Source organism: Neoarius graeffei, chromosome 22 (genome assembly GCF_027579695.1).
Source record: "Neoarius graeffei isolate fNeoGra1 chromosome 22, fNeoGra1.pri, whole genome shotgun sequence".
Taxonomy (NCBI): Eukaryota; Metazoa; Chordata; class Actinopteri; order Siluriformes; family Ariidae; genus Neoarius; species Neoarius graeffei.
In genome coordinates, this window is record NC_083590.1 from 32,436,091 (window position 1) to 32,460,577 (window position 24,487).

At 40.5% G+C, this 24,487-nt stretch overlaps 1 protein-coding gene and 1 non-coding gene across 2 annotated transcripts in view; one reads left to right on the forward strand and one right to left on the reverse strand.

Moving 5' to 3' along the window:
• Positions 1–3,240: 3,240 nt before the first annotated feature.
• Positions 3,241–24,487, forward strand: part of lrrc69 (leucine rich repeat containing 69) — a 34,926-nt gene continuing 13,679 nt past the window's right edge. The window contains 6 exon segments of the mRNA XM_060903941.1: positions 3,241–3,395; positions 4,887–4,911; positions 13,389–13,515; positions 20,980–21,052; positions 21,147–21,342; positions 21,457–21,528. Of these exon segments, the coding sequence (XP_060759924.1) occupies positions 3,241–3,395; positions 4,887–4,911; positions 13,389–13,515; positions 20,980–21,052; positions 21,147–21,342; positions 21,457–21,528 (648 nt within the window).
• LOC132871059 (U2 spliceosomal RNA) lies at positions 13,008–13,190 on the reverse strand. Its single transcript, XR_009651250.1, has one exon. It is a non-coding gene; the product is annotated as a U2 spliceosomal RNA (small nuclear RNA).

Here is a 24,487-nt window from a genome sequence, read left to right on the forward strand (position 1 = left end):
ATGCGCCAAATGTTTTCTATGGGTGAAAGATCTGGACTGCAGGCTGGCCAGTTCAGTACCCGGACCCTTCTTCTACGCAGCCATGATGCTGTAATTGATGCAGTATGTGGTTTGGCATTGTCATGTTGGAAAATGCAAGGTCTTCCCTGAAAGAGACGTCGTCTGGATGGGAGCATATGTTGCTCTAGAACCTGGATATACCTTTCAGCACTGATGGTGTCTTTCCAGATGTGTAAGCTGCCCATGCCACACGCACTAATGCAACCCCATACCATCAGAGATGCAGGCTTCTGAACTGAGCGCTGATAACAATTTGGGTCGTCCTTCTCCTCTTTAGTCCGAATGACACGGCGTCCCTGATTTCCATAAAGAACTTCAAATTTTGATTCGTCTGACCACAGAACAGTTTTCCACTTTGCCACAGTCCATTTTAAATGAGCCTTGGCCCAGAGAAGACGTCTGCGCTTCTGGATCATGTTTAGATACGGCTTCTTCTTTGAACTATAGAGCTTTAGCTGGCAACGGCGGATGGCACGGTGAATTGTGTTCACAGATAATGTTCTCTGGAAATATTCCTGAGCCCATTTTGTGATTTCCAATACAGAAGCATGCCTGTATGTGATGCAGTGCCGTCTAAGGGCCCGAAGATCACGGGCACCCAGTATGGTTTTCCGGCCTTGACCCTTACGCACAGAGATTCTTCCAGATTCTCTGAATCTTTTGATGATATTATGCACTGTAGATGATGATATGTTCAAACTCTTTGCAATTTTACACTGTCGAACTCCTTTCTGATATTGCTCCACTATTTGTCGGCGCAGAATTAGGGGGATTGGTGATCCTCTTCCCATCTTTACTTCTGAGAGCCGCTGCCACTCCAAGATGCTCTTTTTATACCCAGTCATGTTAATGACCTATTGCCAATTGACCTAATGAGTTGCAATTTGGTCCTCCAGCTGTTCCTTTTTTGTACCTTTAACTTTTCCAGCCTCTTATTGCCCCTGTCCCAACTTTTTTGAGATGTGTTGCTGTCATGAAATTTCAAATGAGCCAATATTTGGTATGAAATTTCAAAATGTCTCACTTTCGACATTTGATATGTTGTCTATGTTCTATTGTGAATACAATATCAGTTTTTGAGATTTGTAAATTATTGCATTCCGTTTTTATTTACAATTTGTACTTTGTCCCAACTTTTTTGGAATTGGGGTTGTAGATTATGGGGTGTTTAAATAAGGTTATGATAAAACAAGATAACTTGAACATTATCTTGTAATTTTGACATATTGTGGGGTGTTAAATATCAATAAGACAAATATATTTGATGATTATTCCAGACTTGCATTACATTTAATGGCATTTAGCAGGCGCTCTTATCCAGAGCGACGTCCAACTGCTCCAGGTATGTTGTGGGTTCAGTGCCTTGCTCAAGGGAACTTCAGCCATTCCTGCTGGTCCAGGGACTCAAACCAGCAACCTTTTGGTACCAAAGTTGCTTCTTGAGCCATTAGGCCATGGCTTCTAATGAGATAACGTCCAATGTGTATAAGCCGTGGTTGATTCTTCTGATATAAACGATCAGTGCCAGAGTCTTGGCATAGATTTTGGCGTGTTTATCGTTCTAAATAATGAGATAATATTGAAACTTGAAATGAGTTAAGTCAAAATAAGACTATCTCGTTAATGCAAAAAACTCCTTATTTCAAGATGTGTAATTATTTTGTCTTGGTTATTTCTAATTTTGAAATAATGAGATATGAAGTTAACTAGACATAAAAGAGAACTAGAAATAATGAGTTAACATCTAAACTTGGTAGTCGAGGACCTGGCTTAGACATGTATGCACGTAATTTAGGAAAGGATAACTCCACTGTTCTCGGCTAATTTGACCCCAAGGAATAACTTGGGATGTGTGCCAAAATCCCTATCCGGGGCGAACAGCTTCAAAATGACCAATCCAAGATGGCTGCTGGTTTTACGGTATTATTAGTGTTATTCTTCATGTTCCTGACCCTGGTCTATGTGACACATAAACAGTAATAATGTGATGTTAAAAGTTGTATTGTTGGCTGTTAAACATTTCGGCTCTCAAGATATCGCTGCCTACTCAAGTAATATGTTTCATTTTGTATTTTTCACTTTAAGTTAACATACCCTTGATCATAACAGTATGATTTGAAAATACAATTTCTTTATTTTAATCAAATGCTTGCTTTCTTATACTTTTTTAAATTATGTGCATCCGTCTCCCAATCCCATGATTTCATGTTTGAGCTAGGGTTATTCTGTTTTTCTCATATTTTCTGTGAAACTGCAATTTTTCTTTTTTTTTTTTTAACCTTGCCCTTGACCACAGCTTGTTCCCTTTTCCTTCAATCATGAAAATGTCACTAATGGATCCCCCATACCCAAAACCCCATAAAATAAGGTACTGCACATACTTCTGTGGTGAGTGGTTCAAAAATTGATATTTTCAATATGGCTACCGGCAGCATTCTTGGATTGGTAATTTTAGGCCTGTTCGCCCCGGATAGCGATTTTGGCACACATCCCAAGTTGTTCCTTGGGTTCAAATGAACCTATAACAGTTGAGTTATCCTCTCCTAAATTATGTGCATACATATCTAACCTGGTGGCACGGTGGTGTAGTGATTAGCGCTGTCGCCTCATCGTAAGAAGGTTCTGGGTTCGAGTCCAGTGGACGATGAGGGCCTTTCTGTGCGGAGTTTGCATGTTCTTCCTGTGTCTGTGTGGGTTTCCTCCGGGTGCTCCGGTTTCCCCCACAGTCCAAAGACATGCAGGTTAGGTTAACTGGTGACTCTAAATTGACCGTAGGTGTGAATGTGAGTGTGAATGGTTGTCTGTGTCTATGTGTCAGCCCTGTGATGACTTGGCGACTTGTCCAGGGTGTACCCCGCCTTTCGCCCGTAGTCAGCTGGGATAGGCTCCAGCTTGCCTGTGACCCTGTAGAACAGGATAAGCAGCTACAGATAATGGATGGATGGATGTTGAAAGAATGAGCTTGCCGTTCAGGTCTTCAGTACTTTGACACTAGAGGGCAGTGTTGTACAATTTCATTTCAAGCATACCGTATTAACCAGTATGTGGAGAATAGACTGGTTACAAGTTTATATGCATACTTATTCGTTGGAGAGGAAGAGTGTGGGGTGCTTGTTTTTATGGGAACGTGACAATCTCTATGCTCAATCTGGATGATATTTTAAGACTTGTTTTAGACAGATGGCCAATGATTTGGTAATTCAAGCACTGAAAGCAAATGCAAAGTCCTTAAATTTGAGCTCAAGGAACATAACTGAGCTTTCTGAAGGTTCTGAAAAGTTAACTGGGGTTTTGAGGATCCATTTAAACAACAACTGCCTCTGGGACTGCAATGGGTGAGCAGGACAGTGTCAAAAACAAGACTGTGAGGTATATAAATACACACAGTACCAGTCAAAAGTCCGGACACACCTTCTAATACAATCTCCTCTCATTATCTGTAGCCGCTTTATCCTGTTCTACAGGGTCGCAGGCAAGCTGGAGCCTATCCCAGCTGACTAGGGGCGAAAGGTGGGGTACACCCTGGACAAGTCGCCAGGTCATCACAGGGCTGACACATAGACACAGACAACCATTCACACTCACATTCACACCTACGCTCAATTTAGAGTCACCAGTTAACCTAACCTGCATGTCTTTGGACTGTGGGGGAAACCGGAGCACCCGGAGGAAACCCACGCGGACACGGGGAGAACATGCAAACTCCACACAGAAAGGCCCTCGCCGGCCACGGGGCTCGAACCCAGGACCTTCTTGCTGTGAGGCGACAGCGCTAACCACTACACCACCGTGCCGGCCCTTCTATTACAATGTTTTATTTTTATTCATTAAAATTCACTTCATGTCTTAAAGTAATGATGGATGTCATTTCTCTGGACTTAGTTGTTCGGTTCTGGAAATATGAATTACTAGAGTTGTGGAATAGGACTGTTTACTGTATTTTTATTATTTACGATTTAATCTGAAACGCATTAAGAAGGCAAGAAATTGCACTCCTTAACTTTTGACGAGGCACCTTTTAATTGAAAAGCGTTCCGGGTGGTAGTAGTAGTTTCGTATGGTGTCACACCTCCAGATGAGTATCTCTAAGCCAGTTGTTAAAGGCGTCACCTCCTTCATGTATAGTGGCGTAGCCCTCTGGTGCTGCTGTTACTGGGCAATGCAACGCTACATGATCAGTGTCTTGTGAGGATTCCTGAGGTTTAGGGTATATAGGGAACTCTGTGTAGCCCCAACAATGCAAACTGGTGGATGTTCTGGCATGAGCCTGTTTGCTTGAGTCCACTGTCATCTAGTTTGGTTGAGGAAGCCAGGTAGTGGATTGGTGGGGCCCTCTATTAGTTCCCCACCTCTGGGAATATTTTGGTTCCATTCTTCTCTCCAGGAAGTTTTGATGTTGAAGTTTTCCTTCTTGGTCTTATGGAAGGGTTTTCTTGATTTTAATCTTGAAGTGGTAGGTGCTACTTCTATTATTTGTTTGAGTGGTATGGCACATTCTGTGTTTGAGATGCTCTGGTGTTGTTTTTGAGTGATCTTTTTTCTGCAAAGATGTGGTGGAGCAATGTTGCTCATTGTTGGTAGCCATTCTACTGGTGTTGATTTGATGGCACCAGATATGATTCGCATGCTTTCGTTCAGTTTGATGTCAATCTTTTTTGCATGGGTGCTACGTGCCCATACTGGGGCACAATATTCAGCTACACTGTAGCATAATGCTAGTGCTGATGTTCTTACCATACTCTGGGATGCTCCCCATGTTGTCCCTGCTAACTTCCTGATGAGTACTGTAAGTTTCTCTTTGCCAGTTTCTGTGCGGTGTCTCCCAGGTGTTTTTTGTATGTGGAGATGGGAGTATCTGTCCATAGAACCACTTTAAGCCGTACACTCCACAGAGTGGGGCTTTATGGAAGAGTGGCCAGAAAAAAGTCACGACTTAAAAAAAATCACATTTGGAATTTGTCCAACAGCATGTGGCAGACTCTCCAAACACATGGAAGAAGATTCTCTGGTCAAATGAGACAAAAATTGAACTTTTTGACCATCATGGGAAATGCCATGTGTGGCACAAACCCAACACCCTGAGAACACCATCCCTATAATGAAGCATGGTGGTGGCAGTATCTGGGCTCACGCTAGCCGCTCGCACGTCTGCAAATTGCAAAGTTTTATTCCAATTTGCGAAAAGAAAATCATCTGTATTCGCATTTTATGCGAAAGTCATTTAAAGTTTAAGCAAAATCCATCAAACAATTGCGATTTCTCGAGATAAACAGTACCTTTTGTGTCCATCTTCGGTGTTTTGATTTATAACCAACACCCCCGAGTTTCGAAGCTTCTTATTGGTTGACCGCAAGTTACGTCTTCCAATAGCATCGGACCTTACATATAAAATGATCAATTTCCGAGTTGCGCTGATAATGTCGGCAATTCTCGCTCATTTAGTGAACAAGATTATAGCGAGGTTTGTTTAAAATAAATTATCCGGCTTTACGTATGACAAAAACTTATCTAAAAAGTGAGATAACACATTAGAATATTCTGTTAGCTTTCTCAGTTAGGGATAAAAACACGATACAACCATTCTAAAGACGCATTTTCTACATATCAACCCTGACAGAACTTTGGAAGAACTCACAGATGAACCAGGATATATCGACCAAGTGTACCTTGTTTTCAGAGCGTTTTGACGCACATGGTTCAAAGTTTTGACTGCAAGTGTTTCATTTGAGAAATTAATGGTGAATATCATTATATTTGGGTTATGAGATTAATTTATAAGAAACAACCATTGATTTTAACTCCCTGAGCTCCCTTCATCCTACCTATAAAGACACCCCCTCCCCCTAAACACACACACACACAATCCCAATCACAAACATACACACACACAATCCCAATTACACACACACACACACACACACACACACACATACACACAATCCCAACCACACACATACACACGTCTCAATAATGAAAACACACACACATACACGAGGCAATACCAGTGGTTGAGATGTTAAAATAGAATTTTGAAAAAAATAAAATTAATATATTAACAAGGCCAGCTATTGATATTGGTCAAGTCAGACACTGATGTTGGCCAGGCCGACTTGGCCAGTTCAAATTTATACATGACCTTAGGTTACCATGGACCTCTAAATGGCCTTTAACTCCCAAACCATGGCAGATGAAGCTTAAGTTTGTATGAGCAGTTAATGCATTTCACATCTTTCAGGCCAGTCTGAGTAGTCCTTGCAAGATGCGAGTTGATGAATTCTCCACAGGCCTCATTCCCCCAGATTCGCCCTGTCCAAATGTCAAAAACAGCAATCTGAGAGCGATCCAAACACTTGGTGATGGGAATTGCCTGTTCAACAGCCTGTCCCTGTCTATAAAAGGTACTACCTATCACAGTAGATGGTGGGCAATTCCATGTAAATGTCAACCTCACCATGCAAAAATAAAGCAACATGTAATACATCAAAACCACTCCCAGAGATATCACCTAGGCCTGTATTTTACAGATGTGAATAAGTTGAACCAATTTGTAACCAACCTAATATGTCACTGTCAGTCTTTCTTTCTTATAATGTAAAACCCCAAGCTAAAATCAACTTTGATCATGTACAATTCTATATTATTGCCACAAGCCACAGAAATGTATGCTAAAATCCACAAAACAGCAAAACAATAGCCATCCTAAATATTATTTAAGAACTTTGATAGTTTTAGCTGATATTTAGAGAGTTTTTCAAAGGGTTATGGTGGTTAAATTGCTGATTTTCTAAACATATGCCATGTCCATTTCAGACGCATCACATCCATAACGGAATTTCATCACATCCATAACGCTGACTTTTCCTTCCGAAACTCTGCATGAAATACAAAATATTTTAAACAAAGATTTTTTAATATTCACCTTGGACCCCTCTATCAAATGGATATCTCCATTTCGACATTAGGTTTACGATTTCACAGAGTTTGATAAAAATGTACAGTCACCCAAGAAAAGTGATACTTTTTCTGTCACATCCATAACGCATCTTTTATTGGCGTTTTCTGGCATGCCCTAGATGTACTATGGGAATTGTTCTTGTTCTATCACTTCTCCAGTATGGTACAGCCTTAAAACATGCAACACCTGTTTAAATACTGGGAGACAATAAAACATGCACTGGGTCATTTGTTGCCATTTTGAGTTCAAGTGTCACGTCCATAACGCTGGAATTGCTCTGGTATAAATTAAAAAAAAGCTCACATCTCGTGTGACACTGAGCTGTGGGTAATTAAATGCGGGTTAAATCTATATTAATGATAATAGGCCACAAGACAATTATTCCTAAATATACTGGTTATGGACCATATTACACATTAACAGCGAACATGTTCAAGTTTTCAAAGCTCAGATTTTCTGAACACTGGCCCAAAGAAATGTGTTGCCATCTTGTAGTACTCTTATACAACAGGTTTATGTGATTATTCTGCTTTGTCAGTATAACTACTGACATATATTTAGTCTGACATGTGAAATTTGATATGTTGAATCAAATTGTAGTTCAGCTCTCAAATGAGTTTCCAAATTGTTGCAGGCGATGACTCGCTCGCTTCTCGTCTGCGGAAGGAGTGTGCTATCGAACTATTCAGTCACACAGAAGATTACTTCAACCACCCTCATCTCATTTACTGTGCAGATATGTTACATGTGCCAAAAAACATACTGCTAAACTATCTTCTTGGGGATGACGCACTCAACCGAAGAGATGTAAGACAGGCGTTTCAGTATGAAGTTGAACAAACATTTAAAAGTAAACGATGGAGTTCTCCATGCCATACTCACAAGTTCTGGTTAATAATAGCCCAGGCAGCAATGTATGAAATCAAAAATTTATCACACCCATAGGTGTGATAAATCCCTGATAGAGTTGGAAGCCACTCACCATGCAGTTATGTTACACAGCCAGACAGCATACTATAGAGGCTGACGAAGGGCTAAAAGGTGCATAGATAGCAAAGAATGCAAAGCACATCACACCAGATGTTAGATATAATTATAATGAAAAAATATGGACTCCGTAAACCAGATTAAGCGGGTTAAATTAAACACACAATTTCATTACATACACTTGTGTTCAAAATAATAGCAGTCCAACACGACTAACCAGATCAGTCACTGTTTTTGGTGGAAATTATGTTACTACATGGCAAATAATTTACCAGTAGGTGTAGTAGAGTCATAAAAAACCAACAGACCCAACATTCATGATATGCATGCTCCGGAGTCTGTGTAATCGAATAATTAAGTGAAAGGGACGTGTTCAAAATAATAGCAGTGTGGAGTTTAATTAGTGAGATCATTCATTCTGTGAAAAAACAGATGTCTGTCAGGTGGCCCTAATTTAAGGATGAAGCCAGCACATGTTGTACATCCATTTCTCTCTGAAAACCTGAGAAACATGGGTCGTTCCAGACATTGTTCAGAAGAACAGCGTGCTTTGATTAAAACGTTGATTGGAGAGGTAAAACGTATACTGTAAAGAAGTGCAGAAAATGATGGGCTGCTCAGCTAAAATGATCTCCAGTGCTTTAAAATGGACAGCAAAGCCAGAGAGACGTGGAAGAAAACAGAAGACTACCATTCGAATGGATTGAAGAATAGCCAGAATGGCAAAGACTCAGCCAATGATCAGCTCCAGGGTGATCAAAGACGGTCTGAAGTTACCTGTGAGTACTGTGACAATTAGATGCCGCCTGTGTGAAGCTAATCTATCGGCAAGAAGCCCCCGCAAAGTTCCACTGTTAAAAAAAAAGACGTGCTGAAGACGATACAATTTGCCAAAGAACACATCGACTGGCCTAAAGAGAAATGGAAAAACATTTTGTGGACTGATGAAAGTAAGATTGTTCTTTTTGGGTCCAAGAGCCGCAGACAGTTTTTCAGACGACCCCCAAACACTGAATTCAAGCCACAGTACACTCTGAAGACAGTGAAGCATGGTGGTGCAAGCATCATGATATGGGAATGTTTCTCTTACTGTGGTGTTGGGCCCATTTATTGCATACCAGGGATCATGGATCAGTTTGCATATATCAAAATACTTGAGGTCATGTTGCCTTATGCCGAAGAGGAAATGCCCTTGAAATGGGTGTTTCAACAAGACAACGACCCCAAACACACCAGTAAGCGAGCAGCATCAGGGTTCAAGACCAACAAAATGAAAGTTATGGAGTGGCCAGCCCAATCCCCGGACCTTAATCCGATAGAAAACTTGTGGGTGACATCAAAAATGCTGTTTCTGAGGCAAAACCAAGAAATGCAGAGGAATTGTGGAATGTTGTCAAATCATCCTGGGCTGGAATACCTGTTCACAGGTGCCAGAAGTTCTCAGAAACCGTGGTTATACAACTAAATATTAGTTTAGTGATTCACAGGAATACTAAATCCTTAAGATTTTTTCAGTGTATACAGTAAATATTTGGAGTTTGTAATGAAAAATGCAGACACTGCTATTATTTTGAACAGCCCAATGTTTATTTTTCTTCATTTTCTGTAAAGTAATTAAAATATTGATACATTTTTCTTCATGTTTTGATGTAGAATATAATGTGCAGTGTTCCCAATGCATGGAAATAAAAACTATTATAGGGATTTTGAGCTTTACTCACGTTTTTAAACACACTGCTATTATTTTGAACACAACTGTATATACAGTTGATGAAATGATCAAAAGAGGATTCAAGAATAAATAAGCATGCTATGAACATAAATCAAGAACATGGAAAGACAAAGGCAGGAAACAAGCTTGCAAGCACTATTGAAACACCAACAAACTACAATAATTCATTTTTCAGTATTATGTCAGTGCAAGAAACATTTAGAAGTATAACATATCTTGCTAAAAAAATTACTTTGCTAAAAAGAACATTGTTCTTTTAGCATTTCTTGCTAAGCGAAATTGCAAATTGCTAAAGAAGAATTTGAGTCTTTAGCACTTTTCGCTAAAACAATTTGGGTCCTAGAGTGAGCACAGAGCATCATGCTGTGGGGATGTTTTTCATCTGCAGGGACAGGAAAGCTGGTCAGGACTGAAGGAAAGATGGATGGCACTAAATACAGGGCAATTCTGGAGGAAAACCTGTTTGAGTCGGCCAGAGGTTTGAGACTGGGATGAAGGTTCACGTTCCAGCAGGACAATGACCCTAAACATACTGCTAAAGCTACACTGGAGTGGTTTAAAGGGAAACATTTAAATGTCTTGGAATGGCCTAGTCAAAGCCCAGACCTCAGTCTGATTGAGAATCTGTGGCATAACTTGAAGATTGCTGTACACCAACGCAACCTATCTAACTTGAAGGACTTGGAGCAGTTTTGCCTTGAGGAATGGGCAAAAATCCCAGTGGCTAGATGTGCTAAGCTAATAGAGACACACCCCAAGAGACTTGCAGCTGGAATTGCAGCAGAAGGTGGCTCTTTAACATATTGACTTTGGGGGTGGAATTCTCTGGTCAAAGATGATTTCTGGTCAACTCCAGATTTCTGTTTTTTCAACTTAATTATTGTTTGTGTCACAATAAAAAAAATTTACACCTTTAAAGTGGTAGGCATGTTGTGTAAATCAAATGGTGCTAACCCCCCAAAAATCCATTTTAATTCCAGCTTGTAATGCGACAAAACAGGACAAACACCAAGGGGGATGAATACTTTTGCAAGGCACTGTAGATATTTAGGGTATTTCTCTGGGGGAAGTGATTCGTTATTTAGTAACACCTGTAGGTTTTGATTTGCTTGGTGGTTGTTCAAATGGAGGAGTTTTGTCACAGTTTTTGTGGTGTTCATTAGCATTCCAGGTGACTACCTTATGAAGCTGGGTAAGATAATGCCAGTAGTGTCCAAAGCGTCATCAAGGTAAACGCTGGCTACTTTGAAGAGTCTAAAATATAAAACATAGTTTGTTTTTTAACACTTTTTTTTGTTTACCACATAATTCCATATGTTATTTCATAGTTTTGATGCTTTCAGTACTGAAGGAGAAGCCTTTGTCACATGTACACTCAAGCACAGTGAAATTCCTCCTCTGCATTTAACCCATCTGAAGCAGTGAACACAAGTGAGCAATGAACACGCATGCGCACACACACACCTACAGTGGGGCAAAAAAGTATTTAGTCAGCCACCAATTGTGCAAGTTCTCCCACTTAAAAAGATGAGAGAGGCCTGTAATTTTCATCATAGGTACACTTCAACTATGAGAGACAGAATGGGGGGAAAGAATCCAGGAAATCACATTGTAGGATTTTTAATGAATTAATTGGTAAATTCCTTGGTAAAATAAATATTTGGTCACCTACAAACAAGCAAGATTTCTGGCTCTCACAGACCTGTAACAACTTCTTTAAGAGGCTCCTCTGTCCTCCACTCGTTACCTGTATTAATGGCACCTGTTTGAACTCATTATCAGTATAAAAGACACCTGTCCACAACCTCAAACAGTCACACTCCAAACTCCACTATGGCCAAGACCAAAGAGCTGTCAAAGGACACCAGAAACAAAATTGTAGACCTGCACCAGGCTGGGAAGACTGAATCTGCAATAGGTAAGCAGCTTGGTGTGAAGAAATCAACTGTGGGAGCAATTATTAGAAAATGGAAGACATACAAGACCACTGATAATCTCCCTCGATCTGGGGCGCCACGCAGGATCTCACCCCGTGGGGTCAAAATGATCACAAGAACGGTGAGCAAAAATCCCAGAACCACACGGGGGGACCTAGTGAATGACCTGCAGAGAGCTGGGACCAAAGTAACAAAGGCTACCATCAGTAACACACTATGCCGCCAGGGACTCAAATCCTGCAGTGCCAGACGTGTCCAGACCCGTCTGAAGTTTGCTAGAGAGCATTTGGATGATCCAGAAGAGGACTGGGAGAATGTCGTATGGTCAGATGAAACCAAAATAGAACTTTTTGGTAAAAACTTAACTTGTTGTGTTTGGAGGAGAAAGAATGTTGAGTTGCATCCAAAGAACACCATACCTACTGTGAAGCATGGGGGTGGAAACATCATGCTTTGGGGCTGTTTTTCTGCAAAGGGACCAGGACGACTAATCCGTGTAAAGGAAAGAATAAATGAGGCCATGAATCGTGAGATTTTGAGTGAAAACCTCCTTCCATCAGCAAGGGCATTGAAGATGAAACGTGGCTGGGTCTTTCAGCATGACAATGATCCCAAACACACCGCCCGGGCAACGAAGGAGTGGCTCCGTAAGAAGCATTTCAAGGTCCTGGAGTGGCCTAGCCAGTCTCCAGATCTCAACCCCATAGAAAATCTTTGGAGGGAGTTGAAAGTCCGTGTTGCCCAGCGACAGCCCCAAAACATCACTGCTCTAGAGGAGATCTGCATGGAGGAATGGGCCAAAATACCAGCAACAGTGTGTGAAAACCTGGTGAAGACTTACAGAAAATGTTTGACCTCTGTCATTGCCAACAAAGGGTATATAACAAAGTATTGAGATGAACTTTTGTTATTGACCAAATACTTATTTTCCACCATAATTTGCAAATAAATTATTTAAAAATCAGACAATGTGATTTTCTGGATTTTTTTTTCTCATTTTGTCTCTCATAGTTGAGGTATGCCTATGATGAAAATTACAGGCCTCTCATCTTTTTAAGTGGGAGAACTTGCACAATTGGTGACTGACTAAATACTTCTTTGCCCCACTGTAGAGCAGTGGGCAGCTATACTACAGTACCTGGGGAGTAGTTGGGGGTTAGGTGCCTTGGCTAAGTCAAAGGCACTTCAGCTCTGATAGGTAAGTGCTGTTCATTCACTCAACTCCCCTCACATTTTTTCTGCTAATCATGGGAATTGAACCAGCAACCTTTGGGGCCCAAGGCTGCTTCTCTAACCTTCAGGCCATGGCTGCCTCCTGAGCAGCCATGCTCAGGCATGCAAGGGCATCGTTCCTGGAGTTAGATACTGCAATACCAGGTTGATGCATGGAGCAGAAGGAGCAAGCTCCCTGCTCTAAAAATCCATTTAATATAACGTCCTCATTTAGAGGACATATTAGATGATAAACTGATAAGAACAGATACTCCACTTGATCTTTGCTAAAAGGCCGAGAAGCGATCTACATTGATCTATAGTGTAGAAAATGGTCAAAATACAGAAAAACCTATGAATGAGTAGGGGTGTATAAACTTTTGACTGGTACTGTCTGTTTTTTTTAATTTGAGTATTTGCTGCTTTATTTTCTATAAAGCTGCTTTGCAACAGTGTCTGTTCTTAAAAGCGCTCGACAAATAAACTGGACTTGACTTGGCTTTAGTTGACAGAACTTAACCTGGGCAGTAACGTTTTTGAGGAGGTGCCACTGGTCCTGAAGTATCTTCACAGCTTGAAAAAGCTGCATTTATTCAGGGATCAGATTTCCAGACTGCATCCAGAGGTTCTGGGTGAGTTCCAACCAAACTAAAAAGTTTTGTATAATCCATTAATGTGTCACGAAAAAAGAAGAAATAAGGGAATGAAATTAAAGTAGTATGCAATAAACCCAATAGCCCCTAAAGTCCCAAAAGGTAATTTTTTTATCTTGTACGCTTGTGTACACAAGTTATTTAAATAGCAACTTTTGTTCACACAAGATAAATAACTTCACTTTTCCGGACCAGTTTACATTCAGTGCCCTCCAGAATTATGCATAAACATGAGCAAAAATGATACCGTGGCTTGCATAACTATTCACCCCCTCCTTGAACCTTTCTACATTTTGTAGTGTTACAACCTGGAACTGTTACATCTATAATGTGATAAATACCAAAACAGACAGCATCGTGAAAATAAAACGCTATCAAAACAGGTCCGAGACACGGTCTTAGAAAAGTCTCAAGTCTTAAATCCTTTATTATAGCCTGCAGCAGTCAGTTGTGGTCCACTCATTTGATTGGATGAATGGTGTTTCGGGAGTACAGTATAATCACAATGGGATGGTTCGCTAGCACGAGTGTGAAACAGGGATCAGTCCGCTGGTCTTTGTTCACAATGTATTTTTCCAATCCGCAACAGTTTAGTGACATCCTTTAGCCATAGAACGTAAATTGTAACATGAAATGGAAGATATTTAGTCAAAGTATTTGTATTTTAATTTTTTTCAATCGACCCATTCCGTTTTCGTATGGTTATTCCATTGTCATGGACCAGAACCGGCCTTGTCCATCATGCGGGCAGCCATGAAGAAAAGAAAAGATAAGGCGCATTTTGTTCAAAGCTTCCATGATTGACACGTAGATGAAGAAACATTTCAAGATTGGTTTCCAAGGGATCACTAACAGTGGATTTGTGGAGGTTTTGTTGCACAGAGAGCTAGCAGGTAGCAGTAACATGCTTTCAAAACAAAAACAAGGAATTGGATACTGGGAAAGGGTGAGCCAGCCATTTTAAAACATGAAAGCTTATCAGATGAAGATGAAAAGGGAGAAGGGAAGGCAATATAACTGGATGTACAAATCGTTGTGAGCTAGCTAGGCAGCTCGGCGAATGGCAATCAGTGAGCGTGGCTTCTTCGGGACCTATTTCAGCTAGCGGAGCAAAAATAAATTCGTTTTCAGTACATTTCATAAAACGATGGCACGGTGGTGTAGTGGTTAGCACTGTCACCTCACATCAAGAAGGTTCTGGGTTTGAGTCCAGTGGACGACGAGGGCCTTTCTGTGTGGAGTTTGCATGTTGTCCGCGTGGGTTTCCTCCGGGTGCTCCGGTTTCCCCCACAGTCCAAAGCAGAGCTGGCATAGGCAATATAGGCAAATGCTAAGGGCGCTGCGTCCATCCAGGGGCGCAGAAACGGGGGGAGAAAAATTATGACTTCCACTATTCTGAAAACGAGTCAGCATTATAATGTCTTAGCCTAATTTAATTGTACAGCAAAGCATGTAGTCAGGGTGCCATTTGTCAAAAAAAAAAAAGCAGGGTGGGGTGGGGTGTGGTGGTGGTTGTTAATCATGAAACAATAAGCGCTCAACAGTGGTTCGCCCTGTCTATAGTGTGTCTTTGCGCGCGCAAGTGTGCATCCGCGGCTATTCTCTGTTTTGGCCATGTAATCATAGCTGGCGATTGCTACAGGCGACCTAGGCAATTGCCTAGAGCGCAAAGTGTGCCCAGGGGCGCCAAGGGCGACTAAAACCCCACCAAAAAGGAGGGATGGAGTTATTGAATGGAGATGTTACCAAGTGCATCAGTGGTGTACAGTGTTTTCAACCACTGTGCTGCCGAACTCTAGTACCGCGGAACACTAGTGTGCTGTGAGAGATCACCAAGTGTACCGTGGAAAATTATAGAATGACTGTATATTGTAAATATTGGCAACAGCGTTTTAGTTTCAGTCAACATTTTCTACTGGTGATGTGCCTTGAGATTTTTTCATTGAAAAAAGTGCACCCTGGCTCAAAAAGGTTGAAAAACAAGTGTAGCCTACACAGTAGTGGTCGGTGATTTCCTTATGCCTACTAAAAATGCACAATGATAGGTTATAAGGGGGGCGGGGGGAGCGGTGTTCATCGGGGAATGAGAATGGCTATCCACTGCAAAAAGTAGCCCAGACTACAAGTGCTTAAACGAAGAAATCCAAACTCTCGGGTGCGCAAGGGCGCAAACGAAGGCTACAGGAAGAAACAAATAGAGCCAAGTCTGATCTAATCTCTCATATCAACCATTATAGTGGCAAATTAATATTTTAGATGCCTGAATCAATGTCTGCCTAGCTAACTAGATGCAAACAGCAATAGACTTCAATAACAAAGTACCCATAATAGCACTTTTGTTTGAAAATACAGCCCATTGATGTCCTAACAGGGTGCTTAAGTTTGCACAATTTAGAATTGTAGAATTTTTTATTCATTTAATTTGTTAATTCTTCAGAGATGACTTAACTTTTAATAGCAAAAAAGAAACTAAAAATAATTTCTTGTTTATTGTCCATGCACTACACTTTGAACAGGGTGCGGAAGAGTTTTTGCCCATTATATGGAGATATGTATTGAATTTGTGTGGTCATTTTACTTTGTGACACTTTATGTTAATAATGATAACAATAATGAAAAAGATAAAAATGACTTCTTGTTTGTCCATGCACCGTACATTGTTTAATAGTAATAGAATAGAGTGATTATTTATTTAGATGTTATTAGAGGGGTTTTTTTCTTGGGGGGGGGCGCCAAAACTCAATCTCGCCTAGGGCAGCCAAAGACCTAGAGCCGGCCCTGGTCCAAAGACATGCAGGTTAGGCTAATTGGTGGCTCTAAATTGACCGTAGGTGTGAATGTGAGTGTGAATGGTTGTCTGTGTCTATGTGTCAGCCCTGCGATGATTTGGTGACTCGTCCAGGGTGTACCCCGTCTCTCACCCATAGTCAGCTGGGATAGGCTCCAGCTTGCCCGCAACCCTGCACAGGATAAGCGGTTATGGATAATGGATGGATGTGTATAAAACTGTTGTACACAAGGAATATCATAATCTTGCAGTTATACTGAATCATATACACCGATCAGCCATAACATTATGAGCACTGACAGGTGAAGTGAATAACATTGGTTGTTATACATACAGGACACTTTTTCGATGGAATAAAAACATGTGTTCTATTCCCTTCTAATGGGTTCCATTCAGTTGGTTTAATAGCATGCAATATTGTTAGCATATCACTTATCCTACGTGTATTACATCACTCTACCCAATGGAGAATGAGTGTTGAATATGGTGTACAATATTGCATGGTTGTCAAGACAACATGACGTCACACATCAGAGCTGATGTGAATATTCAATGGGAAAGTTTTCTGCTGCTGGTAAATTAGCCCCCCCCCCATGCTCAACTTTTTGTAAAATCTGTAATTGTTCCATCAAATGTGTATGTATCATAATAATATTAGCTGGCTTTTTCTCGTGGTATATCAGATGTTTTCCATTCAGCTATTCATCTTTGACTTGTTCAATATCATGCTAGCTGGATGGAATATATCTGATAGACCACTCAAAGTCAGCCAATATTATTTAAATATCTCATTACAGTGGCACCTGTCAAGCGGTGGGATATATTAGACAGCAAGAGAACAGTCAGTTCTTGAAGTTGATGTGTTGGAAGCAGGAAAAATGGGCAAGTGCAAGGATCTGAGTGACTTTGACAAGGACCAAATTGTGATGGCTAGATGACTGGGTCTGAGCATCTCCAAAATGGCACATCTTGTGGGGTGTTCCCGGTATGCAGTGGTTAGTACTGAACAAAAGTGGTCCAAGGAAAGACAACCAGTGAATCGGCGACAGGGTCATGGGTGTCGAAGGCTCATTGATTCTCATGAAGCACGAAGGATAGCCCATACGGTCCAATCCCACAGAAGAGCTACTGTTACACAAACTGCTGAAAAAGTTAATGCGGACACCTTTGTGTTTTAGCCAGCATTCACTTTTTCAGCAGTTTGTCCACCTGTCAGTGGTCATTATGTTATAGCTGATCGGTGTGTATCATCGTATTCAGTTCACCAGAATTCCTGCTTGTGCAGTTTTAGTAAATTAAATAACAGAATGAATATGAATATGTCTCAACAGCATCTACAGGAGCTCATCTACCAAAATTCAGTGACTGGATAATGAGGGCATTAATCAAAGAAGGAACCCAGAGACCAAGGGTAACACTGAGAAAGCTAGAGATGTCCACAGCTTATATAGGAGAAGCTGCTCCCAGGACAACATTCTGACTTGGCTAAGCATGACTCGAGTCACAGAAATGGTTAAAGGGCCATAAAGTCAAAGGTCTGTCAAGAAGCATGTCAGTCTTTGGATTTGGAGTCCTGCTGAAAACCTCTGGTCAGAATTGAAGAGGGAAATCCACAGGCAGAGACCTGTATGTAGAAAGTATCTCCAATTTTGCTATTACAGGAAGAGTGTTGTTATTTTTTCCAGGGCAGGCAGAACAAAATATTAACTCAAGTCATATTAAAGCCAGTGTTTTGCTGGATAAACTGTACTACTAAAAAAACTTTGTGTTTGAAACTAGTAAATATATAAAACTAAACAGTATCCCTGTATACTTGAGCTCAAAACATCACTTAGTGCTCATGTTATTATCCCCCGCCCAAACGAAGTTTGGTAGGGGATATAGAAATGGGTTCCATCCGTCCGTCTGTCCATCTGGTCACGTTTTCGTTTCCGGGCCATATCTTTAAAACTACTGAAGATATCTTCATGAAACTTTGTATACATATCAAGCAACATGTGAACTGGTGCCTTTTGCTATTTTGGAATTTTGGAAAAAAGTATTTTTTTAATTTTTACATAAAAAATAGATTTTGACTTAGTTTCTAAGAGCAACGTTCGTTTCCGGAGCATATATCCAAAACTATTCATGATACGGATTTGAAACTTGGTATACATGTTAACAAGGTGATGTAGATGTGCCTTTTCATACTAAGAAATTTGAGAAATTTTAATTTTTCATGTTTCCATGGAAACAGTTTCAGACTTAGTCTCTTAGGGGTAGTTCTCTTACGCCTTAGGGGTAGGTTTTGTTTCTGGAGCAGAACTTGAAAACTATGAGTGGTATGGTCTTGAAAGTTGGTATATGTGTTGATTAAGTAATGTATATGTGCCTTTTGAGACTAAGAAATGTGAGAAATTTTCATTTTTAGCTCACCTGGACTAAAGGTCTGGTGGGTTTATGCCATGGGCTGCTGAGGTCAGTGTAAAGAAGTAGGATTGGGTTCCTGCAGCACAACTTGAAAAATGTGACAAATAATATCTTGAAACTTGGTGTATATACTAGTGCATCTCAAAAAATTAGAATACCATGAAAAAGTTCCTTTTTTTCATTTTAATTCAAAAAGGTAAACTTTCATATATTCTATATTCATTACATGTAAAGTGAAATATTTAAATCCTTTTTTGTTTTAATTTTGATGATTGTGGCTTATAGCTCATGAAAATCAGAAATCCAGTATCTCAAATTATTAGAATATTCTCTAAGATCAATCAAAAAAAGGATTTACAATACAGAAATGTCCAACTTCTGAAAAGTATATTCATTTATACACTCAATACTTGGTTGGGGCTCCTTTACCATGAATTACTGTATCAATGCGGTGTGGCATAGAGGTGATCAGTCTGTGGCACTGCTGAGGTGTTATTGAAGCCCGGGTTGCTTTGATAGTGGCTTTCAGCGTATCTGTATTTTTGGGTCAGGTGTTTCTCATCTTCCTTTTGACAATACCCCATAGATTCTCTATGGGGTTCAGGTCAGGCAAGTTGGCTGGCCAATCAAACACAGTAATATCATGGTCAGCAAACCATTTGGTAGTAGTTTTGGCACTGTGGGTAGGTGCTAAGTCCTGCTGGAAAAGGAAATCAGCATCTCCAAAAAGCTCATCAGCAGATGGAAGCATGAAGTGCTCTAAAATCTCCTGGTAGATGGCTGTGTTGACTTTGGACTTGATAAAATACAGTGGACCAACACCAGCAGATGACATGGCACCCCAAATCATCACAGACTGTGGAAACTTCACACTGGGCTTCAAACACCTTGGATTCTGTGCCTCTCCACTCTTCCTCCAGACTCTAGAACCGTGATTTCCAAATTAAATGCAAAATCTACTTTCATCTGAAAAGAGGACTTTGGACCACTGAGCAACAGTCCATTTCTTTCTCTCCTTAGCCCGGATAAGACACTTCTGACATTGTCTCTGGCTCAGGAGTAGCTTGATATTAGGAATGCGAAAGTTGTATCCCCTTTCTTGAAGATGTCTGTTCGTGATGGGTCTTGATACACTGACACCAGCCTCAGTCCACTCCTTGTGAAGCTCTCCCAAGTTCTTGAATCAACTTTTCTTGACAATCCTCTCAAGACTGCGGCCATCCCTGTTGCTTGTGCACCTTTTCCAGCCACCCTTTTCAGCAATGACCTTTTGTGGCTTACCCTCCTTGTGGAGGGCATCAGTGAGCATCTTCTGGACAACAGTCAAGTCAGCAGTCTTCCCCATGATTGTGGTTGTGTGTACTGAACTAGACCGAGAGATACACTGTGTTCATACTGTTTTACTCAAACTCGAAATGAAATATTCTAATATTTTGAGACTTTTTTTATGTTTTTTTTTTCTGTATGCCACTGTGACAGTTCGTATGGGTGGGTGGAGCACAGAAGGACGGCAGGCCAGAACTGAGTTCACAAAACTCTTCTTATTGTTACACTTTTCAGCGTTACACCACTCTCCCAGACACTCAGACACACGCACACACATCAGTCGTCTGGTTGGGGAGAGAGCTCCCTCTGCTCTCGCTCTCTCTCCTTAAATAGGGCGCGGTCACTGGGGAAGACACACAAACACATTAATTGACATCAGGTGCAGTGATTCTGCCACTTACCTTCCCTGACTCCGCCCTCTGGTCACAGACCGATGCTTGACCACGCCCCCGCTGCCACAGCCATACTGATTAAAATTAAAATAGAAAAATGCTTGAAACATTTTAGTTTACGTGTAATGAGTCTATAATATATAACGTTTTCACTTTCTTAAATCACTGATGGAAAATATTGAACTTTTTCACAATATTCTAATTTTTTGAGATGCACTAGTATATGTATGTGTGTGTGTGTGTGTGTGTGTGTGTGTGTGTGTATATGGCGGGGGATAGAGATGACTCTGTCTTCTTGTTCTTTTATATGTTAATTTTGGGGTGCCAATATTTCTGGAAGGCATTCTGGAAGGTCCTGGGTTCGAGCTACTTATTGTAATCTAGACCTGGGTGACCATAAATACAAAAATAGCAAAAAAAAAAAATTCTGTTTAAGACTTAATTAATGAATGTACAATGCACTATAATTATACACAGTGTGATTGCATTGCAAATTAAATGTTGTTTATTTAAATACTTTTTTTTCAGAGGGTCTTTCAAACCTTATTGTTCTCAACTTGAGCCACAACAAAATCAAAATCATTCCTAAAGCTATAAAGAGGTGAATTGTCTTGTCAGCTTTCATACTGCGTGTGATATTGACTCGAGTTGCAATTCAAAATGTGAATGTGGCTTTCGATTGTTTTCATTTACAGCCTTTCAAGTTTGGAAAGATTCAGTATTGCAGACAATCAGCTAGAAGAGATTCCTGCTGAGTTGGGGCTGGTAAGCAAGTTGACGGAGATGAATGTAGCCAGGAATAAGCTGAGTGAAATTCCGCAGGAGTTGTGTAAGTTAACACGTCTGAGGAAACTGAGCTTGGCTAGAAACAGTCTCAGAGAGTTACCAGAGGTGGGTTCTGGGTTTCCAGTTGTTTCGACCAATACAGTACATATCCTGTATGTTTAATGCATTGCTACACGGTAGTCCTGGAATGAATCAAAACATTTCCAGTTTTTTCCAAAGGGAATTCTTGGATGGAAAAATCTGAAGATGTTAGATATTGCTGGTAACCATCTGTCTAAGTTTCCAGTTGATGTAAGTCACTGACATTTTGAAAAACATTTGCTATTGTAACAAAAAAGGGCTCTGACAAAATATCATTTTGTTTATAAATGACACAATTCGCATTAAAACATGACAAACATTTCTTAAATACATTTTTAAATGAAATTTTCAGATGAAACCCAAGGCAAATTTAAAGTTATTTATCCCACACCACTGTTGAATTCTCGATTCTGAATGGTCCAAAGGTTGATTCACTTTGTACAACCCCAATTCCAAAAAAGTTGGGACAAAGTACAAATTGTAAATAAAAACGGAATGCAATAATTTACAAATCTCAAAAACGGATATTGTATTCACAATAGAACATAGACAACATATCAAATGTCGAAAGTGAGACATTTTGAAGTTTCATACCAAATATTGGCTCATTTGAAATTTCATGACAGTAACACATCTCAAAAAAGTTGGGACGGGGCAATAAGAGGCTGGAAAAGTTAAAGGTACAAAAAAGGAACAGCTGGAGGACCAAATTGCAACTCATTAGGTCAATTGGCAATAGGTCATTAACATGACTGGGTATAAAAAGAGCATCTTGGAGTGGCAGCGGCTCTCAGAAGTAAAGATGGGAAGAAGATCACCAATCCCCCTAATTCTGCACCGACAAATAGTGGAGCAATATCAGAAAGGAGTTCGACAGTGTAAAATTGCAAAGAGTTTGAACATATCATCATCTACAGTGCATAATATCATCAAAAGATTCAGAGAATCTGGAAGAATCTCTGTGCGTAAGGGTCAAGGCCGGAAAACCATACTGGGTGCCCGTGATCTTCGGGCCCTTAGACAGCACTGCATCACATACAGGCATGCTTCTGTATTGGAAATCACAAAATGGGCTCAGGAATATTTCCAGAGAACATTATCTGTGAACACAATTCACCGTGCCCTCCGCCGTTGCCAGCTAAAACTCTATAGTTCAAAGAAGAAGCCGTATCTAAACATGATCCAGAAGTGCAGACGTCTTCTCTGGGCCAAGGCTCGTTTAAAATGGACTGTGGCAAAGTGGAAAACTGTTCTGTGGTCAGACGAATCAAAATTTGAAGTTCTTTATGGAAATCAGGGACGCCGTGTCATTCGGACTAAAGAGGAGAAGGACGACTCAAGTTGTTGTCAGCGCTCAGTTCAGAAGCCTGCATCTCTGATGGTATGGGGTTGCATTAGTGCATGTGGCATGGGCAGCTTACACATCTGGAAAGACACCATCAATGCTGAAAGGTATATCCAGGTTCTAGAGCAACATATGCTCCCATCCAGACGACGTCTCTTTCAGGGAAGACCTTGCATTTTCCAACATGACAATGCCAAACCACATACTGCATCAATTACAGCATCATGGCTGCGTAGAAGAAGGGTCCGGGTACTGAACTGGCCAGCCTGCAGTCCAGATCTTTCACCCATAGAAAACATTTGGCGCATCATAAAACGGAAGATACGACAAAAAAGACCTAAGACAGTTGAGCAACTAGAATCCTACATTAGACAAGAATGGGTTAACATTCCTATCCCTAAACTTGAGCAACTTGTCTCCTCAGTCCCCAGACGTTTACAGACTGTTGTAAAGAGAAAAGGGGATGTCTCACAGTGGTAAACATGGCCTTGTCCCAACTTTTTTGAGATGTGTTGTTGTCATGAAATTTAAAATCACCTAATTTTTCTCTTTAAATGATACATTTTCTCAGTTTAAACATTTGATATGTCATCTATGTTCTATTCTGAATAAAATATGGAATTTTGAAACTTCCACATCATTGCATTCCATTTTTACTTACAATTTGTACTTTGTCCCAACTTTTTTGGAATCGGGGTTGTATAACAGCAGCATTGACACTAGTTTCAGCAAGGTTTATATTAAGGCACTTGTTCCACTTCATGATCGTATCCTATAGTAACAACCCTGCACATTGACGGATACAAAAAGTATAAGTGTACCGGTGAAGTTTACTTTTTGCTTTTGGAAGGAGTCTCCAGTGTCAGCGCCTTGTAACAATCAGATTTAAAACCATAACTTTCTGAAATGCTGAAGTCTTCAGGACAGAGCACTTTGCACTATGTGTTTTCTTCGTGACATAACTACTTCAAGAGAGATGAAAGAGCAATTGTTTATAGCTGTTATAATATGTGATACCAGGAACTAACTTGTTTTGCGGACACTACGGCATTATATTATATGGACACAAATGTTTTACTGGGAAATACACCACCCATATTTTTTGTACGAACTACATCCAGGACATGGAGAATCAAAACTGTGACATAAATCTCTTTATTTTTTCGCGGTCCGGTTTCCATCAAATCCTGCGCTCTGATTGGCTGGCGCGTGCGTCCGTATCCTACGATACAGACCCCAGTTATGGACCCCAGTTACGGACCTCTGGCGACTCGCTCGTTCACAACAACAAAAAACATGGTAGCAATTTTTGTCAACATTTATTTTCGCATTTCTCTGGAGAATAGCATTAATTTTACAGCATGGATAGCAATAACAACAGTGTTCACAGCGAAAGTGAGTTTTACTACCCTGAGGGAGAAGAAATAAAAGAAAACATTTCAGGAGAAAGCTAAAAACCTGTAACTGCTGCTAATGCCGAGCAAAAACATGGCTGAATCCTAAATGACTCCTATTTGTATAAATAGGGGACTACATAGACGGCAAAATGTAGTTTTTTTCCTGCCATGGAAGTGCACTTGTATACCGAGGAGGAAGCCATTTGCATTACAGCCGTGAATGAGAATTCAAAATGGCATTAATTTTACAGCATGGATAGCGATAATGACAGTGTTCACAGCGGAAGCGAGTTTTACTACCCTGAGGAAGAAGAAATAAAAGAAAACATTTCAGGAGAAAGCTAAAAACCTGTAACTTGCGAACGCCGAGCAAAAACATGGCTGAATCCTGAATGATTCAATTTTGTATAAATAGGGGACTACATAG